Genomic DNA, 17,066 nt, shown 5'->3' with positions numbered 1-17,066 from the left:
TACTGTGGATCCTATGTTGGGGGTGGGTCTTTGATCTATAGTGGCACAAAGTTATCTTAGGTGTTTGGTTCCTCTGGATCGGCATAGCTTGTATGTGATTTGTAAACTCTTAAAGATGAGCTTCTGCTCAACTGGGATTAAATGTAAAGATTAAAGTGGTTTGTGAACCGTATGCTTTTGACTATTAAAGCTTACTTTGATGATAATGCTCTACCAAATGTATTGCCTACATCTAGTCTTACACTCCTAGACACACTTGGCTTACTGACTTGTCTTTCTAGACGAGTTTTGATATTTCTACCATGAGGCACACCTACTTATTTTACAGTCTGATACTGGGGTGGTGTAAGATGTTTCAGGAAATTTTTTCTTTCCTCTTAGGCACACAGTATGACCAGTTGGAGAATTACTTATCTGCTACCGTTGCCAGGTCTTGTGGGAAGGCTCAGGGGTTCATATCTCTGCCCTCCCATTATGTTACACATCTCTCTAAAGATTTGCACATGCTGACGGTTGATGACGCATCACAGCCACCAAAGGCCTATTCATCTTGATAAACGTACACATCTATGTCCAAATTTGGGAGCCAGTATTGCCCCCATTAAGCCTTTAAGGGGCTTGAGCATCATCTCCTTTCATTTTAGGCTCTTACCGTGTGTCCTGTTAGCTAGGGATGGTCACCTTGAGCCCAGAAACTTTTAAACTGTTATCCTTATGAATTCTGATTCTGGGGATAATAACTTTTAATATGCCACAGTGGGTGCTCGCAGCCCTCTATTTTTAATTAGATGAGCCATTGAAGGGTTAAACTTAGAGTTGGTTACACTGTATCCAATGTTTTAGCTAAAGCTATGTAACTTATTGGAATATGATAACCTTGATTATGTTTTTTGTAACCCTGGGCGTAGTTCAAGTAGTATCGCTACGCGTAGCTACACGAAGTGTACTTCACGAGCTACGCGAAGTGTACTTCATGAGCTACGCGAACTGCGTAGTGCACTGTGTAAAATGCTGTTCGCACTGATTGCACAATGCCGGGCGCTTGTCCGCACTGTGCAATCAGTGCAAACTGCATCCTGCACAGTGCATTCGGTCGTTTTCTGCCGCTCTAGTAGATTTCTACTCGAGCGGCAGCTTTCTCAACGCGGACTGGTAGTTTCTCATCGCGAGCGGTCGCTAGCATACATGCCCACTCGCAATGAGAAACCTGACCTCCCCGCGTTGAGAATCTCACCGGGAGGTTTATTTTCCACGCTCGTGATCGGCAACTTGATGTTGCTGATCGCGAACGAGGAGAAAGTCTCGCAGGGATGTAATTGTGCTCGCTCGCGGTCACCAACTTGACTTTGAGGACCGCGAGCAAGCAAAAAATTACCGCTACGCGTGTTTGCGCTGTGCTACGTGCAATTTGCGTAGTGCGAAGTAGCGGAAACTACGCTAGCGTAGTACTTCGCCAAGGGTTAGTTTTTTGCCACATTTAGATTAATCAGTGTTTTGTATCTGTATTTTCAGTTCCTTGTCAAAAACCAGATAACTTATTCTCCTCATTTTTAGATCTTTTGATTTTCCCAAAGGATACATACCTACAAACATACATACATGGGGCTTTTGATCAGCCCTCTTCATTGGTCTGCTGTAGTGCACTTTACTTTTTCTTTCCAGACCTTACAATATACAGCAAGGGGCAAAGAATCACTCCACTCAGTTCTGTGTGAGTGACAGCATTCTGCCCAAGCACAATGTTCTCACTAAAACAGATAAAAAACAGATCCCTTCAAGTGCCAGGGGCTGGTGGCCTAATGTGTGCCTTGTCTTTTTTTAAACATGATTTCCTTTTGTAACATTTATTTTGTTTTCCTTGTGTCAGAGTTAGGCAGCTCAGCAGACCCTACACCACGGCCTTGCTTGTGCATACTGCTAGTGAACACCAAGCTTGAAATTGACTTTGTAACTATTTAGCGAGTAGCGACACTTCTAGATTTCAATTTCAAGCACTGTATACCCTTCCAACTTATTCTGTTGTTCATATTTGTGTTTCTTTCTATAAGCAGTGTCCCCTTATTGTGAGAAAATATAGTGGTCGACCCTGTGATGTCCTAATTATGTTCAATTAATTTGAACTTTAAAGTGTTCTTCCCTAGACAGCTCTCAATACACTCCTTAATATTTACAATACACAGGTCATGTATTCTAGATTGAAAACATGTTTCCCATTAGACTTTTGCTACGTGGTTGAAGAACCGGGTTTTAGAACCCAGCGGCGCCAGGGGCACGCCCAAAGTCTTCGGGTTCTCCTGTCTTGGTATACAGAGACACGGAATACTTCTGGATGGCGTCAAAGATCAAATTTATTAGCTGCAGCTAGTAACAGTAATCCCAGCAATACAACACGGTGTACAACTCAGGAAACTGCTCAACTTTCGTAGAGCAAGACACCTCTTTTTATCTACATTTTGCTCATTTAAATGCACACCCACTGCAACAAATACTGACGAATGAAATACTTTTTCCCACGCATTATCACATCATAAAAGTTCGATTTACATTGTACCAACCCACAAGTTAATTATTAGGAATGTCCCAAATTCGATTTCTACAAGCCGGACAAACCCATAATTGAAAGCACTATCCATGTAATGAAAAGTCATAAGAAAAGGAAATAGTTCAGATGCTGAATAGGATAAGATATGTACAAGGGCACTAAAGTTAACGATATCCTGAACATTGATTGGCAATCTCAGACAACGATCGGCCAGAGAAATTGGCTTCGCAAAGGGTCAGTTTCAGGTGACGGGGTCAGCGTCCTAAAGTTCACTCACAAGTCAGAAAAGGCCTAGTTAATATGCACATGAACAACGAAGCCCATGCAACTTGTTCGTTCGGTTACCTTCATAGGCCTACGTGAGGGCAACACAAAAATGGCGTCACGAACAACTCAAACAAAATGGAGTCCGGTTCGAGAATCACAGAACCTCATGGTTGGACACAGCATATTCCGCCAAGCCCTCCAAATCGACAAGGTTGATATGGTCCATGGTCCCCTTTCACAGTGCATTAAAGATGTTCAAACTGACTGAGCAGAATGACAGCTATTTATAGATTTGCAGGATAACTACATCTCACAGGTTTGCTTTAGGACATGAATTTGCCTACGTTATGTATGTAGGTCTCTTTCTGTAGGTATTGACCGTCTTACTGGCTGGCAGATTACACCTTAAACCAACGTGATCAATCTTTCGGTTTCCGAATGTACCACTCCAGATGCTCATTAACGTAGATTATTTGTTATTGTGGGTGTACTGCCCCACAAATAACCCCTTTACATGAAGTGATATATGTTGAATATATCTTGAATATTAAAAAAATTAAGTGATCTCCACATTTCCTCAATTCCAGGATAAAATATGCCCTATCAAAGTAAATTGGTCTTGCTTTGCCAATGTCCAGCTGGCTACGTTAAAAGTATAGAAAACACTTGTTTATGCTTTCACGATGACCAATGTATTGCATGATGTAATGTGACAACACAACACAAGTTGTTACACAAAGAGGGAGCTATCTTGAAAATATAGTAAACAATGTTTTCTACACTTTTAATATAGCCGCTCACAACTACTAGATCTTTATTTGTGCTAGTGGATTTTAAAAGTGTCCGGCAATGGCGGCTACCACCATGGCGCAAGGGAAGGTCGGTAGGGGAAAGATAAATATTAAGAAGGCAATAGAGCAAGTGGGGATCAGGAGTAATTGGAAGAAAGAATGAGAGGGGGTGGCGAGGAAAAAAAAATACTCAGCCGACAGAGCAAGAGGGGATCTGCAGAAATGGGAAGCAAGAAAAGAGACGAGCAGTGGAAGAGAAAACTATTCAGAAGACAACAGAACTCCTGGGGATCTGGAGCAACAGGTAGAAAGAAAAGAATAAGTGGGAATCAGAAGGAAGCAAAAAATGGAAAGGGGTTCAGAAGAGAAGGACAACAACCATGTGCGTCAATGGAGTGGTAAAAGAGACATGATATGTAAAGTTAAACAGAGAAAAAGTAGTCCCCTGTCTATGAGTTATGTAAGGATACAACAAATCCAATCAAAATGCACGGATCTGGGGCAAGGCACACACAGAATAGGGAGGAAAGCAGTGAATCCCTATCAAAAGCAGAACATTAAAATAAATCCAATGGAAATGCCTTTATATATGGGAAGTATGGGATGTAATCCTACCTGCCAGGGACAGCAAAAGTTGTTCATTGCAAGAAGGCAAAAAGAACAGCAATATAATGTTCAATTACATGCTATGAATGATGCAAGTATGCTAATTCTCAGGTGCCTTTAGCTCTGAATAGGGTTAACTCCTGGCAATGGTGTTAACACAACAGATTTTCTGATTTGACAGAAAGTAACCGTTAGTGACTATATGTCTAAATTTTTTCTATTTTAACTACAGCCCAAACAGCGATACAGTATCTGAGATTTTCCTGAGACAAAAAGCACAACATACATTGAAAGAAAATGGCTGCCACAGGTTAACTGAGGACATTAACACCTACCGTACAGAACGATCATCGCTTCCAGTCACAGCCAATGGCTTCTTGGGGTGCGCAGCCAAGGCCCAGAGCTCCCCTTCACAGTGGCCCTGCATTATCAGCATTGGTTTGTCTCTTTCTCTCACCATCACCTCAAATATTTCACTGTCCTGAGTCCCACATAAAATTCGGTCTGCCTTCCAACAAACGCTTCTGATGGACAAGCCTGAAGAGGTGATACAGTGGAAAAGATCAGCAGTGGATACATTTTAGATTCGTAATTAGCGATTTTTGCAATTAAGCCATGTTTGATTCACTCAGGTAAGGCAGCTTTTGCGTTTATAGCCTTTAGTCTTTCAAATGTAATCAATTTCAGAGGTCACATATTCAACACCTGTAAGTCCACTATGTCACCTGGCACCTGCAGTCTTTCCAATCACAGTTTCTCACTTTAACATCCCATTGCACCTACACTCGAATGGTCATTGGTAATCTTCGGACAAACTGGACTGCCATGAATGCTACAAGCAACAACAATCAACTACCTCCGTTAACAAGCAAGGCAGCAAACCATCAGACCCAAATATCCAGAGAGAATGGAATCACCAGGACGCAGAGACCCACAGAAAATGTTACACAAAGAAAGGAACAGTTTCAGCAGTTGTCCTATTTAGGTGTTGGCCCGCAGGGAGAGCCTATTGTACTCTATTCTGATACCTGCAGTCTTTCACATCCCATTACTTTTAGAATCATTGTGTATGTGCAGAGAATCACTGTCTTTCCCACTCACTCACTAACATCTTGCAGCCCACACAGGAGGGAGTAGATGATATTCAGTAAAAGGGACACACATCTGAAGTGTCTTTAATGCTGTAGTTTTTAGTTGGCCAGACCATGCTTGAAAAAAACAGAGGTGACTACAGTGAGGCCTGGAAGCAGCCATCACTTCAGACACTGCACTCCAACCATCAGAGTGGTGTGTGCATTGTGCTTTTGGGGATAGGGCACATTGTCAGTTCATGAGAAGGTGACCCTAGCAAAAGGCTGGTCAAAGACATGATTCTGGAAAATCCCTAAGTAGATTATATGTGTGTGGCACACATGGTTAAAACGTGTAACATCTTCCCTTAATATTGACATTAAGCAAGGTTTCTACAGTAGCTGAAATTCCCACCATTTTTTAGATCTTTGCTTGCACATGCAAAAATAGTGTGAGAATTATCGGTATCTAGGAAAAATGAAATTTTGGTAATTCTGTGCAGCACAAAACTTTTTCATAATTAATAACAGTGATTTGGACTATTTGCGTAGTATAAATTTAATCTAAGTGTGTTTTACTACCAGGACATGTAAAACTTAAAAGTACATGTCCAACATTCTATATACACTGCACCCTGTCCTATGGGCTGTTTAGGTCCTACCCTAGTGGTGAAAATATGTATTAAAATGAGAATTATGGGCTTTGCAAAAGGTTTATATTGCAAAGTTGATTTGGAAGTATAAAAACTGCGCACAGACTGCAATGAAAGGCTTGAGATATGTTTTATTTCAAGTCTGCTTCGGTCCTCTTCCAGTATAGGGCTACGAGCTGCCTGGCTGCTCCCAGCATCTGGAGCGTCAGGATCCAGTCGCTGTGTGTAAGCGCCTTTAGACCGGCAGGTCTAATGCTGAGTAAGATCGTGCTCACGTCTTCAGGCAGAGGAAACCCAAGGACCTCTTTTATGTGGCTAAGAACTTCCTTCCAAAAGACAGACATCACTGGGCATCCCCACCATATATGCACAAGGTCCCCTGTTGCAGATCGACACCTCCAGCATGTGGGGGAGACTGCGGGGAACATCTTATGGAGACGCTGAAGAGTGTAGTACCACTGGGTCAAGAGTTTGTAAGCGTTCTCCCTCTGCGGGATGCTCCGATATATCTTAGGGATATCTCGCCAGAGCCGTTCCTACTGTGGGGGTCCGATGTCCGCGTCAATCGCCAGTTGCCATTGACGTTGATATGTATGAGATGGCGTGCTCGTCGGGTGTTGCAGGATGTGACAAATCTTGGATACCAATCCCTTCAACCCTCCAAGGGAGCGTGGTAGTTTTTCGAAGGGGGTAAAGTCTCCGTGGCCGCCTGTGACATCCCCTCTTCCGAGAGCCAGTGTCTGATCTGAGCATACTGCAATCTTGTCTCCCGTGGTACACGAAACTCTTCCCGGCAATGCTCAAATGTTTTAAGTGTGCCCTCGTCGTACAGGTCACATATTACCCTACAATCGCCCTACAATCGCCCTGTGTCCATTTGTCAAAGGCGCGGGATTTGTGGGCTGGTGGAAAGTGTGGGTTCCCGACTATGGGGGTGTGCGTGGATGGGAACGTGGTGAGGCCCCTGGACACAGCCACCATGTCCCATATATCCAATACCGTCTTCGTGGGTGTCGCCATATAAGCACTTCTGGAACGAGCCGCGCGGTGCAACCATGGTAGGTCCCAGATGGTTCGCCCCGTCACCGCTCGGTCCATGTGGAGCCATCCTTTCTCACTTTCTAGTACTCCCCACTCCACCACAAAGCGGAGGTGCGCGGCCCAATAGTAGTGCACCAGGTTAGGGCAGGCCAGACCTCCCCTGTCCCGCGGTGCCATGAGGAGCTGTTGCGAGAAGCGGGGTTCCCCCCGCCCCATATAAAGGATGTGAGTTCCCATTGTAGGCTTCGTATGCAATGAAGTGGGATCGGAGTGGGTAGGCATTGGAATAGGTACAGGATTTTGGGGAGAATCGACATCTTAATAGCGTTCAATCTGCCCAGCCAGGACAGCATCAGGGGCTTCCATCTCCGCATATCCTCGAGGACTGCCATCCTACACTCCCGCCAGTTGACCGTTGTCCACTCATCCAGGGCAGGGTCAGCAAAAGGCCTAAGTAGCGGATATGGCGCTCAGCCCACTGATAGGGCGACGTATCTTTAACGGCATGAAGGTCTTCGTTCGGGATGGTTAGGTTAAGGGCCCATGACTTATCATGGTTAACCTTGAGGCCAGAGGCGCCCTCGTAGAGGTTAAGTACTCTGTGCAGAGCCGGGAGGGACTCCCGCGGATGCATCAGCGTAAGGATATGGACGTCTGCAAACAACGCCCCCTTGTTGTCCCGTCCTCCGTGGGTGACGCCGTGTATATTCGGCGCTCGCCGGATAATTTCTGCGAGGGGCTCCACCGCGAGAGCAAACAGCAGGGGCGATAACGGGCACCCCTGCCTGGTGCCCCTGCATATATTAAATGGCGTTGTCAGCATGCCGTTAACTCGAATCCTGGCCTGTGGCCATATGTAAGGGGCCATGATCCTCGTGACCATCTTGGGTCCCAATCCGAATTTCTGCAAAACCGCCCTTAAGAAGGTCCAGTCCACCCGGTCGAAGGCCTTCTCCGCATCCAGCGACAGAGGCAGGCCGGGATCTTCCAATGGTGCACCTTCCCTACTATGTGTGCGAGCCTGCGCACATTGTCCGCTCCTTGCCGGTCGCGGATGAATCCGGCCTGATCCGGGTCTACAAGGCTCGGCATATGTGGTTCGCGGCGCTTCGCGAGGAGTTTGGTGTATATTTTAAGGTCCGTATTTAGTAAAGCTATAGGTCGGTAGGATGCACACAGCGTAGGGTCCTTCCCAGGTTTTGGTATCAATGCGTTCTCCGCCATACCCATATCGGGGGATGGCCCCACGTTTTCCGTAAAGGAGTTGTACATCCGCAGGAGGTAGGGCCGAAGTTGGGACTGGAACATGCGATAAAAGGACAGGGGCAGGCCGTCTGGTGCGGGTGTCTTCCCTAAGGGAAGGTCCTTTATTGCTGCCGTTATTTCCTCTTCGAGGATAGGGCCCTCTAGATCTCGCTTATCTTTCTCCGAGACAGCTCTGTGACCGCCAGGAAGCCTAACATTGGCTATATGGGCCTTAGCCGCCCGAGCTTTTAACCTTCCCGCCAATAAGCGACTCACCTTATCCCCTCCCTCGAAATACTTCTGTTTCAGCGCCAGGTGGGAATGTTCCGCCTTGTTGGTGCGCAGTAACCGAAGTTGTCCACGTAAATTAGCGAGCCGTCTCCTAGTTTTCAGCGAGGAATGCAATTGGTCGTTTTGTTCAGCCTGCTTTATCTCCTTCGTTAGGGCATCTTCCAGCTTATTGGCCTCGCGCCCCCTTGCTATTGACAGCAAGGTGATGTGACCCCGTATCGTGGCCTTGAAAGCGTCCCACACCACCAGGAATGGTGTGTCCGGGATGTCATTATAGAGAAAGTAAGAGTGAATAGCCTCACGGATGCTTTCCACGTCAGCGGAGTCCCGAAGGACACTCGGCGGTAAGCGCCAGCGTGTCTCCCGGGCGGGTGGGGCATTCGGGTCCTGAAACAGCAATTCGACATGGGCATGATCTGACAGTGAGATGTCCGACATGGAGGCTCCTAACACATCGCGCAACAAGTCATGTGAAATAAATAGGAAATCTTTGCGAGAGTACGATCTGTGGGTGTGTGAGTAAAACGAGTAATCTCTCAGCCCCGGGTTCTGATAGCGCCATGCCTCTGTTAGCCCCAGTTCTGCTATCTGATTGCGCAGGGCAGCGGACATGGTCCTGGTGTCATTAAAAGGGTTTCGCTACGGTCCAGGCCCGGGTCCCAGACGAGGTTGAAGTCTCCCCCTACTATCAGGGACGAGTCATCACACATAATCTGATCCCGCAAGAGTGTTTGGAGGTATCTATCCTGCATCTGATTGGGCGCATATATGTTGCATAACATAAACTGGCGCCGTCCCATTGTAACCGTGACCTTAAGGAAGCGTCCATCGCCACCCCTGACAGGCCAAGAGACCCCCCCGCCTGAAGCCATTCCTGCACAGTATTGCCACCCAGATGTTTGGGAGTCAGCCGCAGCCCAGAACTGAAGAGGATATTTAGGGTGCGCCATGCGCTTCGTGTCCGCGCGCAGCAAGTGGGTTTCCTGAAGGAATATTAGGTCTGGGTCTCTCTGGAGAATGTAACGCCATGTTTGCCTCCGTTTGTTGGGGGAGTTTAAGCCCTTGACATTGAGGGTGAGAATCTTCAGGGGCCTAGGCGCGCAAACAGCCATATGTCATAATGGATAGGGCCCACTTATGTTCCCACTTCCACCCCCACAAGCCGGGGTAAGCAAAATAGACTCCCCTGCAATCCCCCAGCCCAGGAGCCGCCACCCCCCAACCTCCCTCTCCACCACACGCCAAGAGGAAAAGGAAAAAGACGGAAAGAGAAGGAAAGAAGTCAGGAGGAAAACATAGGGGTAAAGACTCCAGTAGCGGCCAAACAGGCCAACGGGCAGCTAGAGCTGCCAGAGGCCAACCGGGCCACATCTTGCTATCCCACTCACAAGGCATCCTCTACCCACAGGTTCAGATGCACTTCGGGATGTCACTCCCTAGGGGACAGCCTGGGGGCCTAGAGGCGATACAAGGGTTGTTGTCCCCACAGCTCCGGTGCCCCTGCCACCCTGTATGGGAGATGGGACATAAAAGTAGGGCAGATTTCCCAGGGGTGGTTCAAGAGGGAGGTATGCGCCGCCCGCCGGGGCAGGGACGCTCTTGTACATTGCACTGCCAGTTAGGTGATCACGGGGTGGTCGGATGCGGCGGTGTTCCTTCTCTATCGCTTTCGAGGGATTTGATATGCGCTATAATATCTTGCTTGGCCTGGGAGGCGGAGACTTCATCCACTGGAGGCGTTCGGCGGCGTCGCTGCACTGTTGTCCAGGATGGCCGGGCCGGAATCCTTTCTTGACGCCGGTGCCGGGAGGGACTATGCGCTGGCGAGTCAGGCAGTCCGAGCAGTTGTGCCGCTTCCCAATAGGACCGTAGAACTCGTCGTCGGCCCTCCCACTGGAAGATAAGGGCAAAAGGGTGCCCCCATTGGTAGGCGATTTCGAGCGCCCGTAGCTTTTCGGTCACCGGTTTGAAGACTCGCCGTCTGTGCAGAGTGTTGGGTGCTAGGTCCTGGAATATCTGTATCCTGTGGCCCTCATACTGTAGATCAGGCTTGTCCCTTGCCGCTTTCAGGATCGCCTCTTTCTCGGTGAAAAAATGTACCCGAGTCAGTATGTCTGGGATGAGGCCAGGTCGCCCCGCAGGCCCGGAGACTCTGTGGGCCCGGTCCAGATTCGGGGGGGAGGCATCGTCGTCCCCCCAAACCTCGTGGAGGAGCTGCGCCACGTAGGCCATGATGTTCTTCCCTTCTGCTCCAATGGGAACTCCCCTAATGCGCAGGTTGTTACGGCAGCTTCTGTTTTCCAGGTCCTCCTGCTTGACCTGTAGTTCAATGTTCTGTTCTTCCAATGCCGCCAAGCGCTGCCACAGCTGCTCCTGGTCTTCCGTCCGGGTATCCATCGTCTTCTCCAGCCCGTCTGTGCGGTCGCCGAGATCCGTAACTTCTCTCCGCAGCTCCTTCACACAGGTGTGGACCTTCGACCTTAGAGAGCCTATTTCCAGCTTGAGCTCCGACATAAAGGAGGTCATGAAGGCCTGGGTCACCGGCAGCGCATCTCCAGTAGCGTGCGGCGGCTCCTCAACGGGTGCTGTCGTCCCCGCCTTACCCCACATTGCCACCACTGAGGTGTCTCTAGAGGCCTCCGCCGGACCTGCCCTGCCCCCTCTGGAGCGTGTCATCGCCAGCGCCGTTGCAGTGAGTTGTTAGTGCAGTGAGGCCTAGCCGATAGGAGTTCACTCGGGGAGTTCCTAGCGCCACTCCTCGCACTTCTAGGGGTCCAGCTAGCAGAGTGGAGAGGAGGCCCAATGGGTTGTAGGCTCTAGATAGGTCTGTTAACATCCAACCCCCGTGTCAAGCAGAAGGAGGGGGTCTCTACATCGGCGTCCCTCCACTACACAGTGGCACCCTCAAACGTGTAGGGCCCCCTCTCAACGCCCACGTACTGCTCCTACCCTGGTGCTGTTCACAATCCACCCGGTCAGGAGTGAGGGTCCCTGCGATGTCCTTACTGGCCCTTACGCGGGCCTCCACCGCGGCCCTCAACCGCAGCGCTTACCAACACGCAATGGAACCTAGAGTACAAGATGGTGGCGCCCGCCTGGCAGGTCCCGGGCGCCCGCCTCTGTTCCCAGTGGCCTGTGCAGCCCCGACGGCGTAGGTCTCAGTATGGCGGCGCTCGCTGGCAGGGCTCGGGGCCTATTCACCAAGCTGTATGACAGGGCCAAAGTTTGATGCAGCAGGGTCGTGGGCTCGTTCTAGGGGCAGGCAGCAGGCAATCACTCCGCCCCAGGCCGGATTCGTCACCCCCCACAGCGTCGCTTCACCGTCTGCCTCAGGACCCAGGAGTGGTGCACCCAGCCGTCGCGTTGCGCCCGTTCCCTTAGGGCAGTTCCAAAGCTATTGCCGTCCCCCCAGGCACCTCAGTCACTGAACCAGGCGCGGCACTCACCGCTGCTGTGTATGTATCCCCGGGGGGCCTACCGTCGGCCCAGAAGGCCCCGTCTCAGGCGTCCGCTTCGGGGGGGCCCACCACACAGGGCGCGTCAATTCAGAGCCTTCTCCCGCCGGGCGTGCTGGGAGGTCGGGTCCCCGGGGCTCAGGACCGCCCAGGCCGCATAAGATGGGAGGCGTCGTCGCTCACCCGCAGGCACCCAGCAGCTCAGCAGCCCGCTCCACAGCCACCCCACAGGTCACTGGCGGCAGGCCGCGGCTCCTCCTACTGCGGCCCATGCTCCCGTGGCCCCCTCTTCACTGCTCACCTCCCAGAGGGTACCACCTCAGGTCCGGTCTCCACTCCGGGCTGCAGCCCTCCCCGATGGGCCCCGGCAGGCCGGGCCGCTGCCTCCTCGCAACCTCCCAGCGACAGCGGCCCCCAAGGCCCGCGCCCGCACCGGGAGGGCCCTCCGCTCACACAGTGCCAACACCCGGAAGCTCTCCGTCGGGTCTTCTGACAGATCAGGGTCCGGGATTCAGGGCAGCCCTACTCTCCTGGAAGCACAAAATGGCGGGCGCCGCCGCTCACCCGCGGCTCCTCAGCGGTGCAGCAGCTCGCCCCGCAGCCACTCCACGGTTCACCGGTGGCAGGCCGCGGCTCTTCTCACTGGGGCTCGTGTTCCCGGGTCCATTTCTTCCACCGCTTACGTCCCGGGGGGCTCGCCTCAGATCCGGTCTCCACTCCGCTCCGGTCTGCAGCCCTAGGCCAGCCGCCGTCTCATCCCCGATGGGCCCCGGCAGGCGGGCTCGCCGCACCCCCCGCAGCCTCCCGGTGGCAATGACCTTCGAGGAGGCTCTCACACCGGGGGGGCCCTCCGCTCAGACAGCGTCGGCACAGGGGGTCTTCTGGCAAGTCAGGCTCCGGGGTTCAGGGCAGCTCCTCTCTCCTGGCAGCACAAAATGGCGGGCGCCGCCGCTCACCCGCAGTCCGTCGGCAGCTCAGCAGCTCACTACACGGCCTCCCGGGGATCTTCTGGTCGCCACAGGTACCCCAGCAGCTTAGGACACGTCAGGCCCACTAGTAACAATTAACTTTCCAGCCTTGGGTATACCACTTTAGTTTGCCTTACAAGTAATTTAAATATGCCAATCAGGTGTAGGTCAATTTTACCATGTTTTAGGGAGGAAGTAAAAGCACTTTAGCACTTGTATGCAGTGGTAAAGAGCACAGTGTCCTTCAGCCAAAACACAAATTCAAAGAAACAGGAGGGAAGTGGAGAAGGCAAAAGGTTTGGGGATGACCCTCCAGAGAGGGCCAAGTCCAATAATCGGCATGTCCAAACTCAAAGACTCCACAAGTCAAACAAGACTCTGTTCCTTTTCGGATTTGTAGAGGGGAAAAAAATAACACAATTCTACTGATCCCAAGTAATTAATGTCACTGATAACCGATTCTCTGGCCCGCTTGGAAAGCAAATGTTGAGGCATTGGAAGAGGAGGAGTGGCGGACTCATCTTCCCCTGGGAGGTAGCTATTTCAGATCATTATAGGCTGATGCAATTTAGCTAGCTGTACATTGTATATTTCACTTGGAAACAACTGTGGTCACTGAAAAGGAATTCCTGAGTAGAGGTTGATGTAAGATAAATGTGGTGGGGAAGGGTGGGCATCGCAGGGGGGGGTGTGGGGGGAGAGCAGGGGGAGGGCCAGGGGGGAGGGGCAATGCGAGGGGGTTAAAATAATTTTTAAAACAAAAACTTACCTGCTCGTCTTCTGCTCGCTGTGCTGCGCCCCGGGCTTCTCCTCTTGGCACAGGCTGAAGCTTCCAGCTTCCCCTGCGGCCAATCCAAAGGCTGCTCCCACCAGAGCAGCGTTGGGATTGGGTGAAATGCACTGGCTTTGCGCTCCATCAGGAGTTTGGAGCCTGTGTCTCCTGATCTCTCCACCCAGCACTACAGCTGGGTTGGAGAGATGTCCGTGTGCTTGAGGGTTTGGCCGGCCTGAGACGGCCAGCCAAACTCTGATGCGCAGCGACAGCAGGGTTCACTGCTCCTCCTCCCATGCTGCAGAGCTGCGGCCCCACCCCATGACTCAGCCGCAGGACGAAAAATAAAATGATCTGCATTAAGATTGTTTTATTTTTCGCTTGCCTGTGCGGGCAGTGTGGTGATGCTCCTTCGCCATAGCGGAGGAGTCGCCCCTGGAATTCCTCTATTGTGCCTGCGTTTCCAGACAACGGAGGGTGACTTTGTAAGAATACTGTATCGGGTTACACTATAGTTCAGGTGCTTTGGTGCCACGAAGCAGGAAAACTATAAGACATCTTGGGCTGGCTGTTCCTTCTTACCTTACATTTGGTGTTGTTTCACATTAGAAGACTTGGCTACTAACAAACAGTGGCGGCCGCAACTTAACTAGAGTGGAGGGAAGGGGGAGCTCGGGTGGGGGTAAACAAAATAAAATAAATAATTAAAAAAAACACTTACCTGCAGGCAGTCTGCCACCTCTCCGTCTTCTTCTCCCGCCTCCAGGGGCAGGAACCAGGAGCAGGAAGCACCCAGGCTTCCAGACTCCCATAGCCAATCACGACGCTGCTCTGGTCTGAGCGCCGTGGTTCGGCGCTCAGAGAGGGACTGAGGGCCTGGGCATGTTATTGACCCAGGCTGTAGTACAGCATGGATGAAGAACATGCAATGTGCGCAGGACTGTTTGGTCTGCCCAAGAGGGTTGGCCAAACAGTCCTGCACACTAAAGTGAGTGCCTACCACTCCTTCCCTGTTCCTGTTGGAGCCCGCCCCACCCCTAGCCAGACAAGCCACAGAAAAATAAAATGATAATAACGTTTGTTATTATCATTTTGTTTTTCCTTTTTTAACTGCTCACGGAGCAGTGGGGCGACACTCCTCCTAACAAGTACACTATAACCCTTCTCAGATTGGGTCTGGCCCTGGACAGCATTACCAGAATTGGCATGTGGAGTAGGCAGCTTCTTTTGTGGAGTAGATCAAAGTGATCAACAGATGCTTGTTGCCAGAGGGTCCCATTGATGAAGCACAGGGACAAGCACATAGCAGTAGAATCTAGGGTTCATGGGATGCATGGCTTGGCCCCATGTAAGATTGCCTTGCACTTTCTTATACAAGCAGCTGCACCACTTTTGATCTGTCTAGAGATTGCTAATTTCTTGTGAATATGGAAATGTACTGAATTGAATTTATTGCACCTGTAGTACAAATGCCAAGAATGTTGGCTATTAAAAGGCCTGAAGGCCATCGTCATGAAGGCTATTGCAGAGGCAGTGTTCTACAGGCCTCCACAGTACTAGTTTTCCTGCCAATCAGACCCAAAGGCTCTGTGTTTAAAAAATGTCAGCCTTCAGTGTGGTGAGAATGACCCCACGGTTCTTAGTTGAGACGGGGTGTTTGGCAGAGGACAGATGCCAAAAGGTTTCATGCAACACATGCAGTAAACATTTAGACTAGAAAAACTATTTTTGACCCAGTTAATACTTGGCAGTGGATTTGTATCAATTTTCTCCATCCCATTTGTTTTTCAAAACACAATTTATCGTTTTATCCAGCGGAATATCTCAGTTAAAGCAACAGACTGCGCTATGTGTTTGATTTAGATTTTCGCCTAATTTGAGAGTAAAACTATTGCGATGAATGCTGTTAAGGCTTCCCTTGCCTGAAAACAGCAAAACCAAACAAACACTCTCTCAGTCTTTCCAGTGTAAATGTTGCTAAACTCTTCTCATGTCATGTCAATGAGTCATATCCCTCACCATTTAACAGATGGCGTCGTCGAGAGCTATTCTGTGGTGCAGATGTAATGCACCCCTAATGAGAGCCTTCCGCCCGCCATTCACACAACCGAGCGGTTTAGACTCCTCCCCCGTGCTCTTCCGGTCCACCTGCAGGCGCGCGAGATGGCCTCTCCGCAGGCGGCGCAGCGGGCACATGGCCTTCATAAATAAATTACGGCGCCCAAATGCTGTTCATTATAATGGAAACAAATACTGCACTGCGCATTGCTATCTGCGTCACGGGCTCTTCCCAGGAGCCCACGGGAGATTTGTAATGCAATGAAACTCTTTGCATATCCTGGCAGGCATTCATGGACTTCAAGTATGAAAAATTATATGTAAAATAGTTTAAAAGTAGCAGAGCTCAGCAGAAAAAATTGTTGGGAGAAACATGATGAATTACATATGGTAGGAAAAAATAACGGATACCAAATTGAGAGAGGAAAAAACGTAACACGGTGGTGACGTGTAATTTAGTTCGCGTTTGTCTTTCAAAGCTGTATTTTAATGTTATCAATAGCATAATTGACATACTTCACATGGACAGCCTTCGGTGGAAAAACTGAAGCTTGGCCAGTTATTCTATCTGACCCCTAGAGTGCATAGTACAATCATGTGCATTATTGCATAACATATGATTAAATGCACAGTGAAAATGGTCCTTGATATCAAAGATTATCACCACAAAATAGCATCTGTGTTCTTAACACGTTTACCGTGGCGGCAATTCCGCCGCGGTGCGGGCGTTCGATTGCGCGGGCAGTAGTGCTCGCGACGGCGGTTGGCCGGCGAACGCACGCAAGGGGTTAAAGTCATTTCTCTGTAACTACAGTTTTCATTCTCAAGCTTTGGTGTCTATTATAGTTTCACATATTTGAATTATATATACCTCGTCATCAGGCAGGGAATCCACTGAAGTCTCACAATGGAAATAATTCGAGCACCCGTATTTATTTATGATACCGACATTGAAGAATAATTACTTTCAGGACTGCCTTTAGCACTGGTGGCGCCCGGTGTGACAATCATTTTTGGGGCCCCCACATCCCATGACCGCCTCCTCAGATTCTCCCACTACCACCAGGCAAAAGTACCCCTCATCTCTCCAATCATAAGTTATTACTAAACACAGCGTCCTCCTGAAGTCAGCGTCCCCTCCACAGGTCAGCACCCCAGTGCAGCCGCACCAGTTGCACTGCCCTAAACCGGCCCTGGTTCATTTTACCACCCACACTCAACAGGCTGCAGCTTTATTGCAGACAATGGCTGCATTAGGATCACTCTGCAACTGTATTTGATAAATGTTGCCAGGAAAGTGATACATC

General features: G+C 49.9%; 1 protein-coding gene across 1 annotated transcript in view; it reads right to left on the bottom strand.

Moving 5' to 3' along the window:
• EML6 (EMAP like 6) overlaps positions 1-17,066 on the bottom strand; it is a 928,771-nt gene that overhangs the window by 577,935 nt on the left and 333,770 nt on the right. The window contains exon 7 of the mRNA XM_078649484.1: positions 4,542-4,743. Within this exon, the coding sequence (XP_078505610.1) occupies positions 4,542-4,743 (202 nt within the window). The remainder of the gene's footprint in view (positions 1-4,541; positions 4,744-17,066) is intronic.

This window comes from Lissotriton helveticus, chromosome 6, assembly GCF_964261635.1.
Source record: "Lissotriton helveticus chromosome 6, aLisHel1.1, whole genome shotgun sequence".
In the NCBI taxonomy this organism is placed as follows: domain Eukaryota; kingdom Metazoa; phylum Chordata; class Amphibia; order Caudata; family Salamandridae; genus Lissotriton; species Lissotriton helveticus.
Note: the sequence above shows the minus strand (reverse complement) of the source record. Positions and strands in the feature narration are given on the sequence as shown.